The sequence below is a fragment of the Mus musculus genome, chromosome 7, assembly GCF_000001635.26.
Source record: "Mus musculus strain C57BL/6J chromosome 7, GRCm38.p6 C57BL/6J".
NCBI classification, from domain to species: Eukaryota; Metazoa; Chordata; class Mammalia; order Rodentia; family Muridae; genus Mus; species Mus musculus.
In genome coordinates this window covers 134,831,831-134,855,570 of record NC_000073.6, presented here as the reverse complement: position 1 = coordinate 134,855,570, position 23,740 = coordinate 134,831,831, and the positions used below count along the sequence as shown (strand labels likewise).

The 23,740-nt window shown below is 45.0% G+C and overlaps 1 protein-coding gene across 1 annotated transcript in view; it reads right to left on the bottom strand.

Moving 5' to 3' along the window:
- Dock1 (dedicator of cytokinesis 1) overlaps window positions 1–23,740 on the bottom strand; it is a 502,961-nt gene that overhangs the window by 318,077 nt on the left and 161,144 nt on the right. Inside the window, exons 24-25 of the mRNA NM_001033420.2 lie at window positions 7,359–7,429; window positions 3,968–4,074 (exon numbers count right to left, since the gene is read on the bottom strand). Of these exons, the coding sequence (NP_001028592.1) occupies window positions 3,968–4,074; window positions 7,359–7,429 (178 nt within the window). The remainder of the gene's footprint in view (window positions 1–3,967; window positions 4,075–7,358; window positions 7,430–23,740) is intronic.

Sequence of the window (23,740 nt, the reverse complement as noted above, 5' to 3'; positions counted from 1 at the left end):
CTGGACCTGTGAGCTAAATTCCTTTTCTCCATTTGCTGCTTTTCTCTGAGTATTTTATCATAGCAAGCAAAAAAGAAACTGAGAAAATGGAATCATTAGCAGATAGGAAAGTCAATTCAAGATGGCCTCCTGTCTAACTTCTTGCTACAAAGAAAAGCTATGAAGAATAGAAAATTCTAGTTCACACATGTAACTATATATAAAAGGACCCAAACAATAAGAATTTTTAAAAATAAATTTTTAATTGAGAAAGGGGCTAATTTTATATAACTCTGAACATTTTAAGGAGTAATATAATATGCAAATTTAAGAAAGGAAAGAGCTTTTGAGTTAGAAAAAAATGAAGAAAGTTACAACAACAAATACAAAGATATATTTTGGTTTAAAGATATTTAAAAAGAAGATTCTTTTGGATTTGAAAAAAATTTGATGAAAATTTAAACCTTCTGCTAAAAAATTAAAATGGCTGTGTTGCTCTAGATAGGAAGGTGGACAATAATGACAAGGAATCTTAAGAGCACTACAGGCTGCTGCTGCTGTGTTCTGTGTGCATGGCTGGTTGGCTGCTCAGTGTGCATGGCTAGCTAGCTGGTTGGGATCTTTGTTTTGAGACAATGTATCACACTCAATGTTTCCCAGAATGGCCTAGAACTCATGGCAATTTTACCTCAGCCTTCAGAGTGCTAGGTTTACAGGTATGAACAAGACTGGAGGGTTATTAAGTTTGTATTTGTCTTAGAGTCTTTTGAGTGATTATTTTAGAGCTGGATAAACAAATGACTATTATTTTCCCATGATGCTTGGTATTTATTTTTAATGAAAATGTTCTAAAGATCATATAAAATTTATAAAAGCCTGAAGGTCCTATTGTGAGGCTGTCAGTCATGACTGTTATCTTAAAATGATATGTGCAATAAAAATAACTAAACCATGTCAATTGCTAAACTCTCATCAAAGATTAAACTATGAATATTATGTGGTTTTTTTTCAGTCATAGTGTTGATTCTTCTCTGAAACATTTAGAATTAGATTCTGGTAGGGTAGGGGTTGGAGGACCCCTAACACAACTCTCTGGGAACAATAAGCTGTGTAGCTCACACACTGGTTTGTCTTTGACAAAAATTAATATAACCTGAAGGATAGATGATGTCTCCGAAAGTCGCCATTTGTTTTGCTCTGGTGGGCTTCATTTTATATTTTCTACTAACCCTTCACTTGTTGTGTGTCATGATTTTACACAAATCCCTCCCTCTCTTAAGAGGATAAGCCAGCCCAATCTTTAGCAACCTACAGGACAGACAGGCTGAACTTAACCATGAATTCCAGGGAGGGTGCTACTCCTCTCAAGTCTCCTATTGCTCCTGAGTGACTGAAGTGGGCGTGACCTGATTCTCCATCACCAGTCACTTCTGCTTTGATGTGGTTCAGACGAGGAACTAGAATGTCCGCCAGGAGACAGCTAATCAAGTTCTAAATACACCGATCAACAATGTTTTCAGAAGAAAATCTCCACCAAAGTGAGGAGGAGGAGGAAGAGGAGGAGGAGGAAGAGGAGGAGGAGGAGGAAGAGGAGGGGAAGCATTTTAGGATCAGAATGGAAGCTGTTGTGTCAATTCAAACAAAAATAAATAAATAAAATAGAACCAGAAGGTAAGGAAGGAGGTGTTTATATACAAGACTGCCTCATCATGACTGTGATGGAAAATTCTGCCAGAGCCAGAATCCTGCACTGTGGCCACCAAAACTACAGAAGTACTTCTCCAAACATATATCCACACCTGCCAATAGTCTCCAATGAAGCCACTTGTCACCACTACTGTAGCTAAGGGCAATTATGTTTTCAAATGCCTCCTCTGGTTCTCCTGGTGTTGGTCCCCTCATCACAACCACTTTGAACACAAACCCTACTTGTACTAGGATATACAGTCCTAGTGTGGCACTCTGAAATTACCTAATAAAATTACCTAATAAATTTCATAATCCAAAGAGAGAGGAAGAAAAGAGACAGAGGAAGAGAGAGAGAGACAGGGAGAGAGATGGGGAGAGAGATGGGGGGAGGGAGAGGGGGAGAGAGGGAGAGAGAGAGAGACTGACTCAGTTGGCAATAAGTATTCACTCAGTGAAGATACTGTTGATGGCAGTGATGGTGATTGGGGATCCAGGCTGCGTGAGTGGGGTATTAAAGTCTAGGGGTACAGGGGTGGTATGGGGAGAAGATAATGAGACCTAGAAGGGTGTGGGGCATGAAGGGTCTGGGGTATGGGGCTTAGTGTTGTCAACGTGGCAAGGTCTAGAATCACCTGGGAGGCAAGCCTCCAGGCACACCTGTGAGGGAAGTGTGACGATGATGGGAGACCCACACTAAAAGTGGGCAGCACCACCTTCTGACCATGGTTCCTACAATACATGAAGAGGAGAAAAGGAGACATGCCCTAGGATCTATCTGTCTCTGCTTCCTGCCTGCAGCTGCAATGTGACCAGTGGCTTCCATCTTTCCCCCAGAGAGAACTGTGCCGTTGACTTGTGCATTAAAATGAACCCTTTCTTGTTTAAGATGCTTTTGTTAAGTTATTATCTCAGCAGCAAAAAAAAAAAAAACGAAAGAGTGCTAGTTGCCTGTATGTGTGGTAGGGATGGAGGAATGTGGGTGGAGTATGTGAGAGTACGGAGATATTGAGGAGAGAATGCATACATATACATGGCTATTGGCACATTTCTCTAATGATGAAACCTAATAAGACTCAAATATAAATCGGGGCAGAAATGTATTTGTTCTAGCTTCAGTTGTAGTCAACAAGGGAAGGCCTACTTGCAATGTCCCCAATGGTCACCTTCTTAGCAACTTTTTATGGGCACCATGGTATCCCGTAGCTTTTGAAGACACCTCAGAAATCAAACCATTCACGTTGTTGAGTAAAAGCCTGAATTACAGATGTCAGAACTTAGAGCTCCATCCAGATCATGTGACTCAAGTCCTAGGCAATGAGGACTTTCATAAATGATATAAAGGGACTCCGCCCCAGAGAGGAGAGTGGGGAAAGGTGCTTCAGAAAGTCACCACATTTGATCTCTTCCTTTTTTTAGGGGAGAGGGTGGAACACTTCCACTCAGATAAAGAACCAAGCCCGACCCCTATACACATGCCAGAGCGGTCTCAGAGTTAGATGAAAACAGACGAGCCAGCAAACACACAGCTCAGCAGCACAGCAGCAGGACTGGCGGGGACAGCACTTTCACCAAAACAGCCCAAGGGAGAAAAGAAGCAGCTCTGTGCTTGAGGACAGAAGGAGAAGAATGGAGCCACCAACCGTCTGGTCACAAATGGAAGAGAATAAATCTGTGTTACAGAGACAGGCTGTCACCCACCAGACCTCAAGTCGGCCCCGATAAATGACAGAGGTTGGAGATTATGCAAAGGTTTTGAGCTTTCAATAAAATTGCTTGGCAGGTGTAAAATATTAATTCAATCTGTCCAAATAGAAAATGATTAATCAAACGGGAGGAGAAGCTAATGAAGAGGGATAGAAGGTTCTTGGGGATACAAGAGTCTTTAGGGTCCTCATGACTCGGAACGAGATCGGAGGAAGCCCTGTCAAAAACCAGGAGTTGGAATAAGACAGAGCTATTACTTCTAAATTTAAAAAAAAAAAAAACTGGATATTTTCGCCCTCGCAATCACCGCTAGGATGTAAGTGATTGCCTCCCCAGGACAGACAATGGCACATTTAAAGAGCTACAATGTATGCTGATTATACAGGACACCGATGTGCTCCCAAATTACAAACCCACTCTTCCCCCTCCACTCTCAATGGCCTATTACCTATACAGTTGCCCTTCTCTTGAAAGGGCTGAAGCCTGCCTAGAGCAGGCAAGCTGTTTGAATTGAGAGGCACCTCTGCTCCTTAGGGCAACTAGGAGAACTAAGTGAACAACCAACCAATTTGCCAAGTCCCAGGGATCCACTCACCATGCTGTGTGAAGAGGTCACTGTGAACAATCTCAATCAGGCAGGAGAGCTTCTGGACCGTCAGCAAGCCCGCAGGGACATTCAGGATGAATTCCGTGAACATTTTGCTATGAGGAGAAAGGCAAGGGACACTGATCAGAAGCAGAGCCAGCCTGAGCAACCCATGCTGTCCCAAGATGGTGCACAATCAGCAGGGTGGGAAAGAGCCTTGAAATGTCAAAACCAGGATTGATAGAGGCCGTAATAGAATCCAGGCCCAAAGACCACCCTGAGAATGTGTTTTAAAACATTGGTTTGTACTTTACAATAGATTGAGTGGGTAAAATTCAAATAACATATAATGATGAGTGTGGTAAGAATGTAAAGATATTAGATCCTTCAAGCTATGTAGGTTGGAATGGAAAGGGGCCTTGTCTGAGAATTTCCTAAAAATGTAAAAACACATTACAATGTGTTATATATCATATAATATATAATATATACACATGTATAAAACTTGTACAAGACTTAAAATAGCATTTTTATAGTACCCAAAAAGTGAGCAACTGCCCAAATATCCTAGCATATTCTGTCATGATGAAAACTGGACACAGTCAACTAGGGCATGTTCTCTGTAATCAAAAAGACCATGTTCACCTTGAACCTGTGGCACTTACCAGCTGAGTTACCAAGGGCAAGCAAAATTAGGCTAACATGAAACCAGGTCTCTGTGCAGTCTCTGTGCACGCACAACACTTTGTGAGAACGCCTAGCAGATGCCTATGGTAGTTTAAATACATGATGGTCCAGCATGGGATGGGATGGCATCAGAGGCACTCCTAACTAACCACACGGAAGACATCATCTCAGGAAAACAAGGTATCTTAAGTGCAGACGCAGATTATAAAAACAAACAAACAAACAAAAAAACACCACTGACCTGAAAGGGGGAGGAGAGAGAGGGAGAGAGACAGAGAGAGAAAAAAACAGAGAGAAACAGAGAGAGAAACACAGAGAGAAACAGAGAGAGACAGAGAGACAGAGAGAGGATACGTGTCAGTGAGTGTGTGACAGAATGTTTGTTTGAGGGTATGTGTGAGGGTGCATATGTGTGAGGGAGTGTATGCATGTAAGTTTATTTGAGTGTATGTGAGTGTATGTGCAAGAGGGCTGAGTTTGGAACCCTAGAATTCACTTCAGTGCTAGTATCCCTGCCCCCAATGCAGAGGGTGAACACTCATCTGCAATCCCAAGGTGGTGGTGGTGGGGGGGAATTCAGAGTAAGCTTGATAACAAAAATAGGCTTGTTGGTGAACCCCAGATTTGATTGAGAGTCCCTGCCACAATGAAACAAGATGAAAAATCAACAGAGAGGAAAATCCACATCAATATTGGGCTTACACAGACACACACACAAACACACACACAAACACACACACACACACGTACACACACAGGCTTGTGCCTGCCCACTCACCCACATATACAATGAATAACAAGGCTCTTCTAATACTCATGAGAGCATGCACACACATACAAACACATGGAAAGGAGACAAGACATAAATTGATTTTCTAAATATTGTGTGTGTGTGTGTGTGTGTGTGTGTGTGTGTGTGTGTGTGTGTCTGTGATTTTAAGGTCATTTGTAAAACTGGTATAGAAGGCATTAAAGAAGCTCATGTAGGCACAGAGCAGAGAGTGAAGGCACATGGCCCAGGGGAAATAGGTCTTCCTCAGAGCTTCAAGCTCGTGGTACAACTGCCAATCCCAAGCAGGGATAGTGTCCCTCCATGGGCTATCGAGGACAGGACTGGTCATGGCTCTGGCTCACAACAGACAAGCCTCTCCATATCCTCTCACTGTCGTCAGCCCCGTGCTTCTCAAATATCCACTTGGATCCCTTGAAGGTTCATGAAAACTAGACACTAGGCTGTCATGTCTAAAGAAGATTCAGGAAGGGCTTAGGATTTGACATCGAACAAGTGGAAGGGTCATGTGTGGGGCTGGTCCTGGGAAAACCCTATAAAGCCACACTCCAAGAAAAGGACCTTGCAGAAACACAGCTGGGAAGACCAACATCGGGGGTCACATAGGTTTCACTTTGACCATTTGGAGCCTGCTAAGCTAGAACCCTAATGTCAATGCCTTGGAAGCAGGAAATAAGTATGTCCCTGTTGGACACTAAATCTCAGGCAAATCAGAGAGAGGACTGTCCAGGAGCCCCTGGCCCTTCAATTTCAAGATATTAATGGCTTAAGGTGGATATAAAGTGAAGGAAAAATGACTCCTCAGGGACAAATGTCCTCTTAGATATTTGGAGGGTCTGGTTAGTGCAAATGGTGCTATTTCCTACACATAGTTCATTGTGTCAAACATAAAGCGGGTGTACTGAGCTGCTGGGCTCACATGCGGTATCAAAGGCTAAACACACCATCAAAGCACTTGTCAGAAAGCCATGGATCTGTCAATTACACAACAAAAAGCCCTGGAAAGGGGCACATACGGAGAAGGGAAAATCTGGTCCCTAGGCTAATAGTCCACTCTGAATGGCCAATGATCACCCCCTCAGAAGGTTCGTGGTTGCCGTCATCATCATTGTAGTCATCCTCATTGTCATCAAAATTATAGGTGGCAACTTCTGACCATGAGGCCTGTGGCTCAGAGCCCTTCATTTAGGAGGGCTCAGAGAGAGAAAATTATCCTGCCCCCTAATACTGTGGGTGCTACCAGGAGAGGAGAACAGAGCCCATATAATTTTTTGAGGGTGCTGAAAATTCAAACTAAGCCAGCCACCACATAGTGAAACCCAAACAGTAAAAGTATATAAAATGGAAAAATTGGGCTGTGTTGGTTAGGGTTAACTGTCAACCTGACAAGAGCCAGGATCACCTGGGAGACAGGTCTCTGAGCATGCCTATAGAGGGTTGCCTTGGTGACATAGATTGATATGGGAAGACTGGTCTTAACTGTGGGTGAGACAACTCCTTGGGCTCCCAGCCCACATCATGCGGAGAAAGAGTTCTGGGTGTTAGCATGTATTCCTTGGCATCTCTGTTTTGACTGTGGATGCAACACCACCTTTAGCTCCTGGTGCCTTGACTTCCCCACCGTGAAGGGCTGTAACTTAAACTGTGAGCCATAATAAACATTTTCTCCCTCGACAGACAAGGAAACAGAGCTAACATTGGATCACAGTCCCACCGTACTGTAAACCATTTTCCAACAACCACCACCAACGTAGTGGCTGTTGACAGGTAAAGCCTTCTCCATAGAAAAACAGAATCCACAGCACTAACTCCACACCATCCAGGGCATTGACCTCGGCAGGTCTGAGGCAGCCTACAGCATCCTCCAAACTCAGGGCTCTGGCAACAAGCTGCGCAGCAAATGTTTGCTTCCAGGAAGCTTACCTGAGCTCCTTGGGATCAAACACCAACTTCACATCATTGACGATCGTCGGCAAGTACTTCAGGGCTGCCCCCTGCAAACCAGAAAGAGGGTTGGTGAGCAGAATTCGGGTAGGCAAATATTAACATAATCTTGTAATTCTGATAAAGGTCTGCAGAAAATCCAAGATGAGAACCTTCTTCCTGATGAGGCTTAACCACAATGACAAATGAATAAAACAAAATCCCATTCCCCTGAAATGGGCATTTCTTTTGTATCCTTGTGCAAAAAAAAAAAAAAAAAAAAAAAAAGGTATTACAGAAAAGAGAATGGAAGATTATAAGAGTCACAGAACAGGGACTTTTCCAGAAGAGTAGTACCCATGTAGTCTCAACACCATAGCTACCTGAACAAAGACAACACCAACAGGCATTCTAAAGTCAATGGGGAAGCTCGTGGGGACTCAACACTAGACAAAGAACATGAGCGACCAAGGAAAACACAAGAGAAGAAGACATGGTCTTCCTTAGGGAAGAGCATAGCAATTGGTTATCCAAGACCAAATGATCTGTCCTTTAAACATACATGCAAGGGCCAAAGGGGGGGAAAGGTAACATACTGGACGCCAATAAGTATAACTTGTAAAACTAAGTGCCCACACTGTGAGCTCAGCAGATATATTTGTCTCTAACTGTAACAAAATGAATACCAGTTCCCTACAAAAATACCTTTTGACCTAATCCTCTGTGGGCTTCCACGGAAGCAGTTCTGTTACACTCTAAAGACATCTTTCTGCTGTCTGTGTCGTTTAGTGAAAGACCATTTCAATCTTACTCAGTCATCTCTGGTGTTCGCCTCTGTGTCTTTCAGCGTCTTAAGCTATAGGCAGTATCTCCATCTGGGTCCCCACACCTGAACATGGGGGGCTGAAGAAGTCTGGCCACCATAAAAGTTCTGAATACACATAGGCCCAAAATTTGACTCAAAAATCAAGCATGCATTATGCCTGGAGACGGTGGGTGTTTCCGGCAGTGTCTGCCCAGGTTACATCGCAGGACTTCACTACAACCCTGGCTCTGCACACACACACACACACACACACACACACACACACACACACACACACACACACACCATGCCTACTGTGCACTGGGCATGCTATCACACCACACATGGGTCAGGAGCTCTGCACAAGGAAGATAGTTCAGATCCCAAACTATTACATGTTAAGGAATCACTGTAGTTTTACTGTAATAACATTTTCTGCCATTACAGAAATGCACTGGCTTAATTTACAGGAAGGAAAGACTTGTGATATTTTCCTGCTACCACTCCTGGGCAAGCATCTCATTAGCGTATCTTTGGGCTGTACTGAGATATACAAACAAGTACATACCAATCACTAATATGCATATTTGCTTTGCTCTTGGAGGAATGGGAAAATTCTATATAGGCCTGGTAATTGTTTTCAAATAGATTTCTAATGTGTCCTCGGTACCTGATTCATTTGGACACCTGCTTCAACTTCCTGGATACCTGAGGTCACTTCAAAATTCCTCAGGAGAAAGGGGCTGCTAACACAAAGAGGTGAAGAAGCCCTGTTCTACAAAGCCCAGAACCTCACAGCTCACGTGCAGGGACAGAGTCTATTCTGTTACCTGCCATTCACCATGTAAGACCTGACCACTCAAGTATTTGATTTAAAAATTTTAATTAGTATATACACTATTAAATTGCAGTACAGAATTTTTATTAATTATCCTCCCCATTTCTCTTCTATCCCCTGACTGACCCCCACTCTGCTTGCCCTGGGGTCTCCTTCCTCTCTTCCTCCCTCCTGTGCACAATCACCTTGTTCCGCCCTTCTCTCGTGATCTCCTCTGTGGTCCATAGTCACTCCTACACACGTGCATACATCCACACATACATAATACATACATACAAACACAAACGTGTGTGTGTGTGTGTTTGAGTACATCGTAAGCTAGTATCCCCATAGAGAGACAACATGAAATATTTGTCTTTTTGGTTCTGGGTCCTCTCACTTAATATATTTTCCAAATCTATCCATTTCCATGCAACATTCACGATTTTATTTTTCTCTGTTACTGAATAAAATCCGACTGGGTACATAAACCACAATTTCATTATCCAGTAATCTGTTGAATTCCTTGTTTTGTGAGAAATTAAACAAACAAAACACTGCCAATCAACAAAACTGCCAGTCCACAAATGGGCTAACAAAATGAAAAGATAGTTTTCAAAAGAAGAAAAATGAATGTCCAATACATACTTTTAAAGGTGTTTCAACATCCCTCGACATGAGAGAAGTGAAAATTAAGACTACTTGGAGCTCCCTCTTACCCAGTCAGAATGGTTGTCACTGAGAACAGAGACAACAGCAATTCTGGTGAGGATGCAAGGGAGCAGGAACCTTTTTCACTACAGATAGGAGTGTAAAATAGCACAGCCATTATGGAAAGGGGTATGACATTTTCAGCAAAAGTTCAAAGCAGAAGTGGGCCAGTATGATGACTTAGTGGAGTCATGGCACTTGTCGTCAAGCTTGATGACCTGAGTCCAAGCAAACCCCAAGTCCCTGACTCTGGACCCACATGATAGGAGGCCAGAACTAGCTCCTGCAAGTTGCCCTCTGACTTCCACACATACCCTCTGGCAAGTATGTATACACACACACACACACACACACACACACACGCACACGCATACACACACACACGCATATACACACACACGTGCGCGCACACACGCACGCACACACACATACACACACACACATACACACACACACATACACACACACGCACACACACACACACGCACACGCAGACACACACACACGCAGACACACACACGCACATGCATACACGCACACGCATATACACACACGCGCGCACACACACAGGCGCACGCACACACACACGCACACACACACATATACACACACACACGCATACACACACACACACGCATACACGCACACGCATATACACACACGCACACACACATACACACACGCATACACACACGCACACGCATATACACACACACACGCGCGCACGCGCGCACACACACGCACGCGCGCGCACACACACGTGCACACACACACGCACACACACACACACACACACGCACACACACACACATACACACTAGAGAGATGGATGGATGGATGGATGGATGGATGGATGGATAGATAGAACTCTAGCAATCCCAAGGATATGCTCAATTGGTACACTGCCACACAGAGCCCTGTAACCCTTACATCCTTTATCCTTACATCTAGGAGGCATCCTGTGTACAAGTGAGAGGTGTCAGAGGAAGAAACAGACAGCACAGGTTAGTGACTTTTGTCTTATTCACAGGGAGTGCTGACAGAATTAGCTATAAGTGTGAATTCGGGAGAAGCTAGAGACACTTCCCGTTGACTACATCCAGCTTGGGAAAGCATAGGGAAGTTCAGTGTTCTGACCTGGCTCTGTCGCATCCTATCTCTGACTCTAGCACAGGTGCCACACAGAGCTCTGCTTCTGATGCCATCCGACTCATGTGAATGTCTTCAAGGGACTGTAAGAAAGCTCAAAAGCATGGGGCAGTGGTGGTGCACGCCTTTAATCCCAGCACTTGGGAGGCAGAGGCAGGTGGATTTCTGAGTTCAAGGCCAGTCTGGTCTACAAAGTGAGTTCTAGGACAACCAGGGCTACACAGAGAAACCCTGTCTTGAGGGGGAGGGGGAGGGGGAGAGGGAGGAGAAGAAGAAGGAAGAAGAAGAAGAAGAAGAAGAAGAAGAAGAAGAAGAAGAAGAGGAGGAGGAGGAGGAGGAGGAGGAGGAGGAGGAGGAGGAGGAGGAGGAGGAGGAGGAGGAGGAGGAGGAGGAGGAAGAGAAAAGAAAGCAACCAAAAGCAAATGAACAAGATAGCAGGAATCCATGTAGGGTACTGGAAAAATGACTGCAATTAGTGTGCCACCCCTGACTCTGCCCCAATACCAGAAAACATGACAGCAATCAGTATTACCCTGCCCAAACACTCTCAAATTATTTCCCTGAATATATATGGTTGAGGGATTTGTACCAAAGGCACCCATTCTCCAAACACTTCACCAAATGATGACGTCACTCCAGAGTCACACATGATGCACAGGTTAAAGTTAAATGTCAAACGAAAACTTAGACTATGAAACTTTTAAAGGAAAATGTTTGTGACTTTTGGCTAAACAAAAATTTCTCACACACAATAATAACTGCACAGTCTATAAAATCAAACATTCAAAACAAAGAGCCACATCTCTGAATGACGCAGTTTGGGTAACAAGGCAGGAGTCGCACACAGAGAGAAGATGGCTATGAACCCCCCCCCCCCATCTGACAAAGATTTTCATCCAATCCAGCATGTTCACAGAGTCAGAAACTCAATAAGAAAACAAGAAAACTCAGCACTTTAGAAAAGGGGCAGGGGGCAAAAGAGTGGTAGAAGTCCTTCTCCAAGGAAAGATAAGTAAATAAACAGTGTTTGCAGAGATGCTCAGCACAGCCAGATATGGCAGTGCACACCTGGAATCCCAGAACCTCCAAGTTGAAGAAGGTTGGAGGATGAGTAGTTCAAGGGTATTTGCAAGATCAGGGGCAGCTGGGGGAAAGAAAAGAAAGGAAGGGAGGAAGGAGAAGAAAAGAGAGGAACTGAAGGGAAGGAGACAGGAGTGGAGGAAGTGAGGAGAAAGAAGATCTCAGCACCACCACCATCAGGAGAATGTAAAGCAAACCCCAGAGAGGGACCACTCCATCTCACAGAATTGCTAAAAGGAGGCCATTGTCTTCAGGGATGCTCAGCATCTCTGTGCTGCTAGTCGAAATACAAAAATAAGGAAACAAAGCTAGAAACAGTCCTGAGAGCTTGTTGCAGTGAGGCAGGAAGAATCCACAAGACCCATCAGTGCATCCCTATGCGTTAGAATTACAGAAACCCTGCATAGAATAATTCACAGCAGCCTTATTTATTGGTAACCAATAAAAAAACAAGGAGTAGCCCAAAAGTTCCTCAAGAAATGAATCCATACAATGAATAAGAATCCAGAGTTACACCCGGGCAGGCAGATCCCAGACGCACTGGGCTAAGGAAGACAGGGGACCCAGGAGGCCAGAGAATATAACTATATTTTAAATATTCTGGAAAAGTCAAGATAGCATGGTGCAGGGGAAAGTGAGGGACAATCTACTGCCAAAGAGAATGGAGGGATGTCACAGTGGCTGGCATTCTTCCATGTGACAGCATGACGGCTCTGTAAAAAGTGTCAGAACTGCCTGGCATTAAGATGAGCCTATGACATAAGCCAGTTGGCAGAAAATATAGAAACCCCTCCCCACAGAGGCTGACATGTAACAGAAAAATATGAGCATGTTACAAATGTCCCAGTCTGACCTATGCAGGAGCCTTTCGCCTTAATTTTCAATATCACTAGAAATATGTTCAACAGATATATGTCCATATTTAGAATGGAAGCATATGGGGAGGAAAGGGGGGAGGGGACAGAGAATGTACCTGGGCTCCGCTGTGGAAGGCTTCAGGAGCCAGATGCAAGTCACATGACATGAGATTGGGTGGTTGAGACAGGTTGACCCCTAGAATATACTTGGCTACCTAGCTTAGCTGGGAACATTGCAGACCAACTATAGATCTTGTCTAAAGGCATGACACCTGAAGAGTGACCTCCACACACATATGCATATGTGTAGACACACAATCATGAGAACATACAGGGCCAGTGAGCAACTTGTCCTGTAACTCTCCTCTGTAGATTTTCGGTGTCCATTGTTCTTTGCAGGTATTAGCACTGCCTTTCAACACCAAAGAGATCAAGGGGTTCCAATTAGTAACCCTGTGTTTCTACTGGGGGGAAAAAGGGCACTAAATAAAATTCATTTCTTTCTGGTTTTAAATGTTCTGCTTCAACTCCCTCAGACTTGGTCTGGAAAACTAGAAAGTATTTATGGTGACATTTAATAATGAGTGTCTGCAAAGGCTGACTGCGTGGTCTTTTAGAGTGTCTTGTTTAGTTTGTGGACATCCAGAAGGGAAGGTGTGGATGGGCTCTTTTATACTGAAGCCAACAAAGAATCATTGCCTGCAGCAACTTCATAAACACCACTTCCCAAGTATGTAGCAGACAGCCACAAAACAGACAGGGCTTGAGCGGGGCTGTCTTGTGCTGGTGGCCTTGAGCCATTCAGTTCAGGGTTCCGCAGGACAGTTGGAATGTCAAGTCACAGACAGAGTTCTACCAGGTTTCCCCAGTGAGGTTGTCCCAGGCCTTCCAACCCAAGGATGTCCCAGGGAGGCGCATAGAAGTCCATGCCTGCTAAGCAGGGCACTAGAGGCCAGCAATGTCACAAAGCCCGTTAACCTGGAATGCGGACCAATTATTACAGACCTTCTATCTTAGAAGAAGTAAAGGTGAAGGAGAAGAGAGAGACCACAGATCTAAAGTGCTGTAAGATGAAGTGTCTTCTGTGACATCCTCAGGACTCCAGTCACCTCTTCTCGCTCTACTCTTCCCTCAGCACCCTATGGGGCGCCCTATTGCCTATGCCCTCTTCCATAGGGGGTTCCTCCACCTGTGGGCCCTGGGATCTCACCTCCTCCCACCCCTGGTGTGCACTCCCCCTTTCTCCTGAGCTTCACACCGGTCCTAAAGCACGCCTGCTGGGCTCTGGGTGCCTCCTTACTCCACAGCCTGGACTGTCAGCCATCTACTTGGACAACAACCCAAGCACCCTGCTTCCTCACTGCCTGCTGGCATTTCGTCTAGGCTCTGCAAGCTACCTGATATTAAACTTGCCCTGCCCCTGTCACCTGCTCCTTACTAGAGATACCCCATCCAATGCCTCAGCCTTTTAGCTAGGCTCCTGCCTCTGCTCTGACACCCTCTAGCTCAATTCTCACTAGGGAAGAATACACACACACACACACACACACATACACACACACACACACACACACACGCACGCACGCACGCACTCATGTGCGACTCAGTTAATCAGCCTAGCCTCCACCCCTAGCTTAGATCCTACACTCCAGGACACAGAAATACTCTATTAAGTACCTAGAGACATCCTCATAGGCAGGAATCCAAAGCTGGCTTGTTCTTCTCCTCACAGAGAAGGATGTCTTCTGTTCTTTTGAAGCAATACCAACCACCAGGGCTCCCAAAAGAATGTGAGCTTGTGTTCACTGGGCTCTGAAACAACACCCGCCTCTCCACCTCCAGCCATGCCTGTCACTGCCCTTAGCTAAGATAGAAAACACCATATCTTATGTTCCCGTAGTGAAGAGTTCTATTTCCCCTCTTTCCCAGTCCTGACTCACCCCTGGGCCAGTGTGAGCCCCCTGGCAGAGGACCACAACGTGCTTATGCCATTTTTAATAAATCCTGGGGTTTGTCCAGAGCACCCACTGCTTGCTAACAACTTAGCCTAAGATTAGCAGAAGGTATCAGTGCTCTCTCTAGCCTGAGATCACTGTTCTGAGGTCAGGTCCTGGGTCAAGAGGAAGGGCTGCTGCTTTAAGAGAAAGCCAAGACGCAACACACAGGAAGGATACGGCATGGGTATAACACTGCAGGCAGATGACACTGGGCACAATCTTACCTAGAGAGACACCCAAAGAAAAATATCGGTGCTCACATATGCACCAATAATGACAGAGTGGACAGGAGAGACAGTGCAGGGTGACAGAGAACAGGGCTCCAGACTAGCATTTAGGAACAAGGATGGAATCCACCATCTGCAAGGTGAACAACATTCTACCATGTAGTAAAGCTACGGCTAACAGGATGACTCCAGGGTGCATTGGAAGGGAAAAAGGCCATGAACAGATAAGCTTGTCTCAGGATACAAATGGATGCCCAGTCTACAACAGACTCTGGCAAGTTCTACAGCCACAGTAGCCACAGGACAGCATGCAGATGCGCCAAATGTTAATTCACCCTGACAGCAGAGCTCTCCACCCTGAGTCTCAGGTCAGTGGAAATCTTAGAACCTGGCCACCCTATCAGAGTTCTCAAAGAGCAACACAGTGCATTTCCCATTTCTTCTGGATTTGTTTGGCTTTTATTATTTTAGTTCAATCAATGAAGAAAGGCCTGCTGAGAATGTGACAAGCTCTCCTCAATGGTGGCCTCAGCACAGCTGCTCTTTGCTTCCTGGACCTTGCACAGTGGGAGACCACTCACCCATTTCTGGGGGTGGGGAATTGGAGGGAGATGGTGGACAGCCTCTGGGACGCTCCCAAGAGACAGAACTGAGTGGAGCAGAGGGTGGAAGTGGTGTCTCTCTCAACCCATCCCACGGTGCTGGAGTACCATAGGCCATCTACCATATGACCGTCTTTATCAAAGAAAGGAAGGCCCTCTGCAGGAATGCAGGCAAGCCCACTGATTTTGGTTCTGTCTGCTCATCTCCTATTCATTAAGTCAGAGGGGAACTTAACAAGCGAATGCTTCATTTTAAAAAGCCCATTATTTCTTTTCATTTGATTTAAAATACAGCTAAAGAAACATCACAGCAGATCTGAGCCAGGCTAGAGGTTCACTGCCTGGGTGGAGCTTTTATCTGTCCATCCTGATGGGCGGATCCAATTCTGAATGCACTTCAGACTGTGGACACACATCCACTGGCCCAGCAATATCCTGAGAGTAGAACACACAGTTGAGGTCCCCCACACAAGCATGTACAATGAGGATTCCAGAAATGGCCCAGTTAGACATGAGTTCAATCCCCAAAACTCACATTAAAAAACAAAACAAAAAAACAAAACAAAACAAAACAAAAACAACAACAACAACAACAACAAAAAACCTGGGTACCAGGATGTGGTCCTTCTAATCTCATTACTGAAGAGGTGAAGACAAGCAGGTTCCTGGGGATCAATAGCTAATTAGCCTAGCTCCTGGCCAGTGAGAGGCCATGTCTCAAACAAAAAACAAACTGCATGGGACCTGATGAAACAAACCCTGAAGCTGACTTCTGAGCATCACACATATGTGCAGATATACCTCCCTGCACATACAAGATGGGGGAGAGAGAGAGAGAGAGAGACAGACAGACAGACAGACACCGAGAGGATGAATGAATGTACACTGTAACACAGATCCACCATTGAAAGCCAGCAAGAGATACACAGTGCCAGTCACAGAACCACAGCTGCAGGAAAAGCTGTTTCTGCTTCTCTAAGGAGACAGGCGGGCTGCCACGTACCCTTTTAAAAATCGGGTCCATCTCTTAATATCTGAGTAATCAGGAATTAGGAGTATTCTGCAATCAAAACCCCGAAGAAGGTGAACTGGGTCAAAAGGATGGAAATGGACAGGGAAGACACAGAAATGAACCTTCCAGAAGCAGAAACAGGAAACCCATAAAAAGGACCACAGAAGCTTTTAAAAGTTTTCTTATGAGTAAAAAAGTTCAGGTTAAAAAAAAAAATGAGATAAATTTTATAGTTCACATAATTTCATTGCCATGCCTCTCATGAGAATGCTAACTTAATACAAACTGTAAAACAAAACCAAAAAAATGAATTTTCTATCCAGCATCAGTTTAATGCTGTGAGTGTCTCTCTGCCTAAAAATATTACTACTGATGACGATTAATAGATACTATTTTAGGGTAAAGTTCAGGATACATTATTCAGCATAATTATTTTAATTAAATCCATTAGCATATCTTTATATAAGATTACAAGAGCTATCGGTGATACAAAATAAGTTTTTCTTGAATAATGTATGAAATGATTATTAATTTACATATTTCTGGAGAAAAACACATATTAAAAAGATTCCATTTGTAGATTTTTGAGCTAATATATATATACATTATCTTTACCTCTTCAGTAATGAGATTAGAAGTACCACACCCTGGTGCCGAGGTTTGTTTTTTTGTTTGGTTGGTTTGTTTGTTCGTTTTGTTTTTGTTTTTCATGTGAGTTTTGAGGACTGAACTCATGTCTAACTGGGGCCATTTCTGGAATCCTCATTGTACATGCTTGGGGGGAGACCTCAAGTGTGTGTTCTATTCTTAGGATATTTCTTGGCCAATGATAGATAGATAGATAGATAGATAGATAGATAGATAGATAGATAGATAGATAGATAGATAGATAGATAGGCAGGCAGGCAGGCAGGCAGGCAGGCAGATAGACAGACAGACAGACTTACTTCAAGGTTCCGGTTCTGGAATACCTCAGAAATGTCTGAAGAGTTTGTTAAAGAAAAGTATAAAGAACACGCCTGCCAAGGAGCACCCTTGGGTGGAGGTCTTGATGAAACTGGACAAGTGGTTAGACACAGTGAGATGATAGAGAATGGACAGGAGCCTGCAGCAGGAGGAGTGTGGTGTCCTGAACAGAATCCACACAAAGGGACAGCTGAAGCCAATCCTATTAAGACGACCCACATCTCGAATTTCTCACCTCTTTACGTGGTCATCAAGCTTCCATGCCACAGTCCTGTCCTTCCTGGTAGCACTCCTCATCTCTCCTCTGGCGCTTGGATGCACTCAAACCCTGTTCTCAGCGGAGCTACCAGAGTTACTTATCCTCAGTGCATCTATTGCCAAGTACCACCAACACTTAATAAACATTAAACTTAGCCCATGCTCCCACACTTACAACGCAAGGGTTAGAACTCTTTGGAGAACACTGACCATTGGGAGAGAGGGGGGCTCTTTATTATGCAAAAATGTTTTTAGCACTTTGGAATACTGTCCACTAAAAGCTTTAACTAGCTCCTGCATACACGTGCATACACAAACACACACACACACACACACACACCCCTAGAACTTCCTGATTCATATATCTATGTTACCTGGAGTCCCCACAGCATAGAAGTCTGTAAGCTTTGAGTCAGCTTGGTAAGTTCAGAGCCAGCAGACAACAGAGTCGGTCAGTTCAGGCCACAGTAATTTCTTTCACTGTATCTACCCCTGGCTAAGTGAGCATGCCCCTCCCTGCTCTCTCCCTCCCACACACATCTCTAACACTATCACACAGAAAGTTGGGACAGACACATGGTCTTTGTCCCTATACCAGATAAAGGGAAACTAGAAGAGAATGAGTCAAGTGTAGGGTCAAGTGTAAAAGCCACCACAGTGCAATGACTTCAGGAAAAGCCACAGTGGCCTAGAAGAGCAGCCACCAATGGCAGATACAGGAGAAAAGACCCATGACAAGAGGCAGAGCAAGACAGAGAGGAAGACAAACAGCCAATCAATGCAGGGACAAAAAACATCCCTGTGCTCTCCTTAACCTCTGGGGATGCTCTTGTCAGGAATCAAGGCTTGCTAAACAGAAGAATTAGCCTGATTTAGCTAGAACAAACCTGAACTGCATTATCGAACTTCCCTTTCCCTTCCCCTTCCCCTTCCCCCTCCCCTCCCCCTCCCCCTCCCCCTCCCCTCCCCTTTCCCTTCCCTTCCCTTCCCTTCCCCTTTCCCTTTCCCTTTCCTTCCCTTCCCTTTCCCTTTCCCTTCCCTTCCCTTCCCTTTCCCTTTCCCTTTCCCTTTCCCTTTCCCTTTCCCTTTCCCTTTCCCTTTCCCTTTCCCTTTCCCTTCCCTCTCTCTCTCTCTCCCCCCTCGAACCTCCCTCTCAACTTCCCTCCCTCCCTCCCTCCCTCCCTCCCTCCCTCCCTCCCTCCCTCTTTCTTAGTTCCTTATGCCAGCTCAGTCACTTTAGGGAGAGCTTGGGGAAAGGAGAGCAATCCTGTGAGAGGGCCTGCTGATTGGTGCAAATTGGTTACCTGTCTAGACAGCTTCCAGGAGGCAAAGCTCAACTTCCAAGTGACAGGGACTATCTACAACATACTTGAAATTCAGAAGAGGACAGATGGAGACAGCAGCTGAAAGGTCTGAACCTCAGTGAATCGGTTTTGAAAACAGTGAGCAAACACCGCACCTTATGAATACCTGGCTTTCCTCAAAGCCAGGACAGCCTGGGCAAATGGAACCTTTTAGGAACCATACCAGAGAACACAGCATGTGCCACAGGGCAGGTGGGACCAATGCAAGAAGGCAGTGGAGCCCCCAGACTGTTCTTGCAAGGCAAGGCAAGCTACTCATAGCTACCTTGTCTGCTGCCTTGCTGCTGCCATGCTGTGCCCCCAACCCCCAAAAGGTACAGGGATGGAAGTCACATAAGAAAGGACCTGAGATCAAAGGAAACAAACACAGGCCCAGCCAACTCACAACAACCAGCCCCAGCCAAACCCCAGCCTTTCTGAACCTGCTGAACTAGAGGCTCATGTCCATCTCGCCTCAACCTCACCCTAAACGCACATTGGGTCCTAACAACAGTCCTGTGTTTGAATGCCCCCTTCCCAATTTAAGTTCAAGTTCATTCACCGCTGTGATGCTACTGAGAGACATTTAAGAGGTAATTAAGGCATAAAGGCTCCAGGTTCTGTCCTATAAACAGGAGGGGCCTACCACTCTGCTTACCCTCCAGGCTTCCACCACTTGATAACATGCAGGGAAATGAAGCCTTCTGCTGGAACTGTGCATTATATATATCTGTTTATCATATATATGGTTCAAGTCTCAAGAATTCTGTTAACCGCCAAAGAAGCCACCGTACTGACGATAGAATGATCCAGAACTAGGACCTTTACACAGAAAAATCATATTTGTGTATGAGGAAACCCTAAGTCCAGTGGTAAATGAGGTAGGTGTTTGTATCAGAAAAGGAAGATGTAGGCAGTAATACACACAGATTCCCATGTTTGTAAAAAATACCTGAGATAATTAACAAATGCTCTGCAACTCTGCTTTTGAGGCTGGGCTTTTAGCAAGGGTTCTCTATGCAACAGTAGGGAGTGCACAGTGGAGCACTCTCCCCCCCCCCACACACACACACAGGCACACACGCACACACATGCATACACACAAATGCACACACACACACACATATACACATGCAGACATGCACGAGCACACACACACACATACACACACATGCACACATGCACATACACATATACACATGCAGACATGCACAAGCACACACACATACATACACACACACACACACACACACACACACACACACACACACGCATGCGCACTTCCTGAATAGGAAAAAAATGTTAAAGGAAAGACCAGAGTTCACATCCCCTTTCAAACACAGACTTCCCATTATGCCCTGGATCCTAAAGGCTCCAGCACTTTCCAACATCACAATTCCAGATAATAAAGTTTTAACACACAGCGTGTAAGGGAAGAGTCAGTATTCAACTCTAACAGATGTAATTTTTCTTATTTTAATTGAAAGGGGAAAATTTGGGACCAGTCTATCACTCAATGGAGTAACCTGGGAGAGGCCACTATAAATAAATAAAAATAGGACACCATTCTTGACAAACAGGGAGAATACTGTGCGACCTGGCATGGCCAAAACTAGGCATATACAGCAAAGAATGTAAAAGAGCTATTAAAATTCTCTATAGGAGTGATCCTGGAAGCTGTGTTCACAGCAGAAGCAGAAGTGTCCATCAAGGATGTAAGCATGAACAGAGTAGGGCTCATCTGCACACACTCGGCCTGTCATGAGAAGTTTCTAGGTGCTACAAGAGGAACAAATCCTGAACTGTGTGTGTGGGAAACCATTGGAAAGGCCACGTGCTTCCTGGTGGCATTAATATAGAATAGACGCAGTCGGAAACAGATGAGAGCTGTTGGCTGCTGGGGTAACAAAGAAGAGGGATCAATGGCCATCAGTATAGGGTTTCCTCTTGAATGGCAATATTGGAACAGTAACACGGGCACACAGTGGGAATGCTCCCATCGCAGCAGATCTGCTCATGTTATGAGGTCTATAACAGGGCTATAGACACGATGCAGCAGCTAAGAGCATTTACAGCTCTTCAGAGGACCTAAATTCAGCTCCCAGCTACTGCTCGTAACTCCAGCTCTGGGGGGACCCAACACCACCCTCTGCACTCATACATGTGCATGCATGCGCACACACAATTAGATAATAAATCTTTTTAAAGATGGTTATAACTCATAAACCTTATGTTACATGCATTTGGGCACAGTCAGAACACAGACACACACACAGACACACACACACACACACACACACACACACACACACACACACACACACAAATTGGAGAAGAATGAGGACATACTGTCCCTAACTCCCTGACTCCAAGTCACAACCTGAGCCTTGACAGCTTGTGACTGACACACACAATGGTCTCCAACAGTGACAGACATACATTTCAGACACAGCTGTGTGGCTGAAAAGATCTTAGAAATTGATCTGAGGTTGTTGATCTTGTTAATGCATTCCAATATTGCTGCCTGGCATCCCAGATCCCCTGGGTCTCCTGAGCATCCACTGCTAATGCCATCACTAATTAATAAGCCTCCATGGTACCAGGATGGAGAACCAACCCATGCCCCCAACATTAGTCACTAGGCAAAACTTCCTCTGTCCCAAACCACCCTCCCCTTTGTAGGCTAACATGTTTCCATGATCCTTTTCAAACAAGCTACAATTTATGTCCCAAACATTTGGCATCAGAAGCTATAAATAATAATAAATTAGTAACATTTTTAAAAAACCATATTTGGGGCAAAGGTTCAATAGATAAATCACTTACTGCACAAACATAAGGATCAGAGTTTGGCTCCCTAGAGCCCACAATAAAAAACAAAACAAACAAACAAACAAAAAAAAAACAGGCAGGTATGGTAGTAGTCACTTGTAATCCTAGAACTTTGGAAGAAGAGACAAGGGACTCCCAGAACAAATTGGAAGGCTGGACTATCAGGATTTGGAGGTCCAGGGTTCCACAAGAGACCCTGCCTTGATAAATAAAGTAGAAAGCAATTGAAGAAGATACAGGATGTCAACTTACACTGAAATACAGAGAAGGAGTTTCTCTAAGTATTGCCAAAATACATAAAGAAAAGCTTAGGCAACTTAACGCTACACACAATGTCCCATCTCTATCATCTCAGCATGCAGGGGGCTAAGACTTGACTACTATGACAAATTTAAGGCCTGTGTGGTACAAAGTGAGTTCTGGACCAATGCAAGGTATGGACTGGGACTCTACACTCTACCATCAGCATCATCACCACCAACAACAACCAGAGGGACAGAGTGGGGGAGAGAGGAAGGAGGAAGACAAGGGGAGGGGGAGGGGGAGGGGGAGGGGAGGGGAGGGGAGGAGAGGAGAGGAGAGGAACCATGAAACTAAACAAAACCTTCCTCATGTCAGACAGCATCTTCTTCAGAGGAGAGACTGATGCAACGACATCCCTTCTCAGGCATCATCTCTCCCATGGGTGAAGTGACTATGGTGAATCACCAGAGCTGAGTGGGGCCATGCCTGGACACAGAAGCCTGGGTGATGACAGTGTGGAAGAAGGAACCACAGAAAAGAGACAAAGAACATAAAGCTAGCAGGCAGACTGGTACAGACTGGCAAACCACAGTAAAAATGGTACCAACACAAGTCATGAGAGAAGCCAGGGGACACTGAGAGGAAGCTGAGCTACAGCATGGGTACAAGAAGAGAGGAGAAGCCAGGAGGGCGCAAAAGGCAGACATTTGATTTCTGCTGTCCATGTTACTCAGCTCTGGGTGCTGTAACAGGTGTCCCAGTCTGGGCAGCTTACACTTCCAGTTGTCCAAAAACAGATCATCGGGATTCCAAAAGAGGTTTCTCTGGGGCACAGCCAGCAGGTAGCACACAGGCCCATCTTCTGTGCTGGCTAGTGTTATGTCAACTCAATACAAAGGAAGGCATCAGAGAGGAGGGAAGCTCAATGAAGAAAATACCTGCATAAGATCAAGCTGCAGGAAAGTCCAAGGGATATTTCTTAATTAGTGATTGATAGGGAGGGCACAGCCTGTAGTCACAGGAAGACAAACCTGGGTTAGTCTTCCTGGGTTCTGTAAGAAAGCAGTCTGAGCAAGCCATCCATGATGAGCAAACCAGTTAGCAGCATCCCTCCCCGGCCTCTGCATCGGGTCCTCCCCTAGGGTCCTGCCCTGAGTGAGTCCCTGCCTTCTCTGCTTCTGATGTCCATTTACCTGTTATGTGGAACTGTGAGCAAAACAGACCCTCTCTGTCTGAAGTTGGTTTGGATCGTGTTGTTTAATTAGAGCAACAGTAACCCTAACTATTACATCTCCCATCTTCTCTGATACATTTTGCCTGTAAGAATGGCTTGGTCAGCTTGTGGTTATGACTTGCTGCAGCACAGCACTAGAAGGCCCCTTGAATCAAAGGAAGCCCGGCATGAGGCGCGCTCAAAACCTTTCAGTCAATATCTCCCTTTCTTAGTACCTTCTCTAACCATCCCATCCCCAGTCAGAGAGCA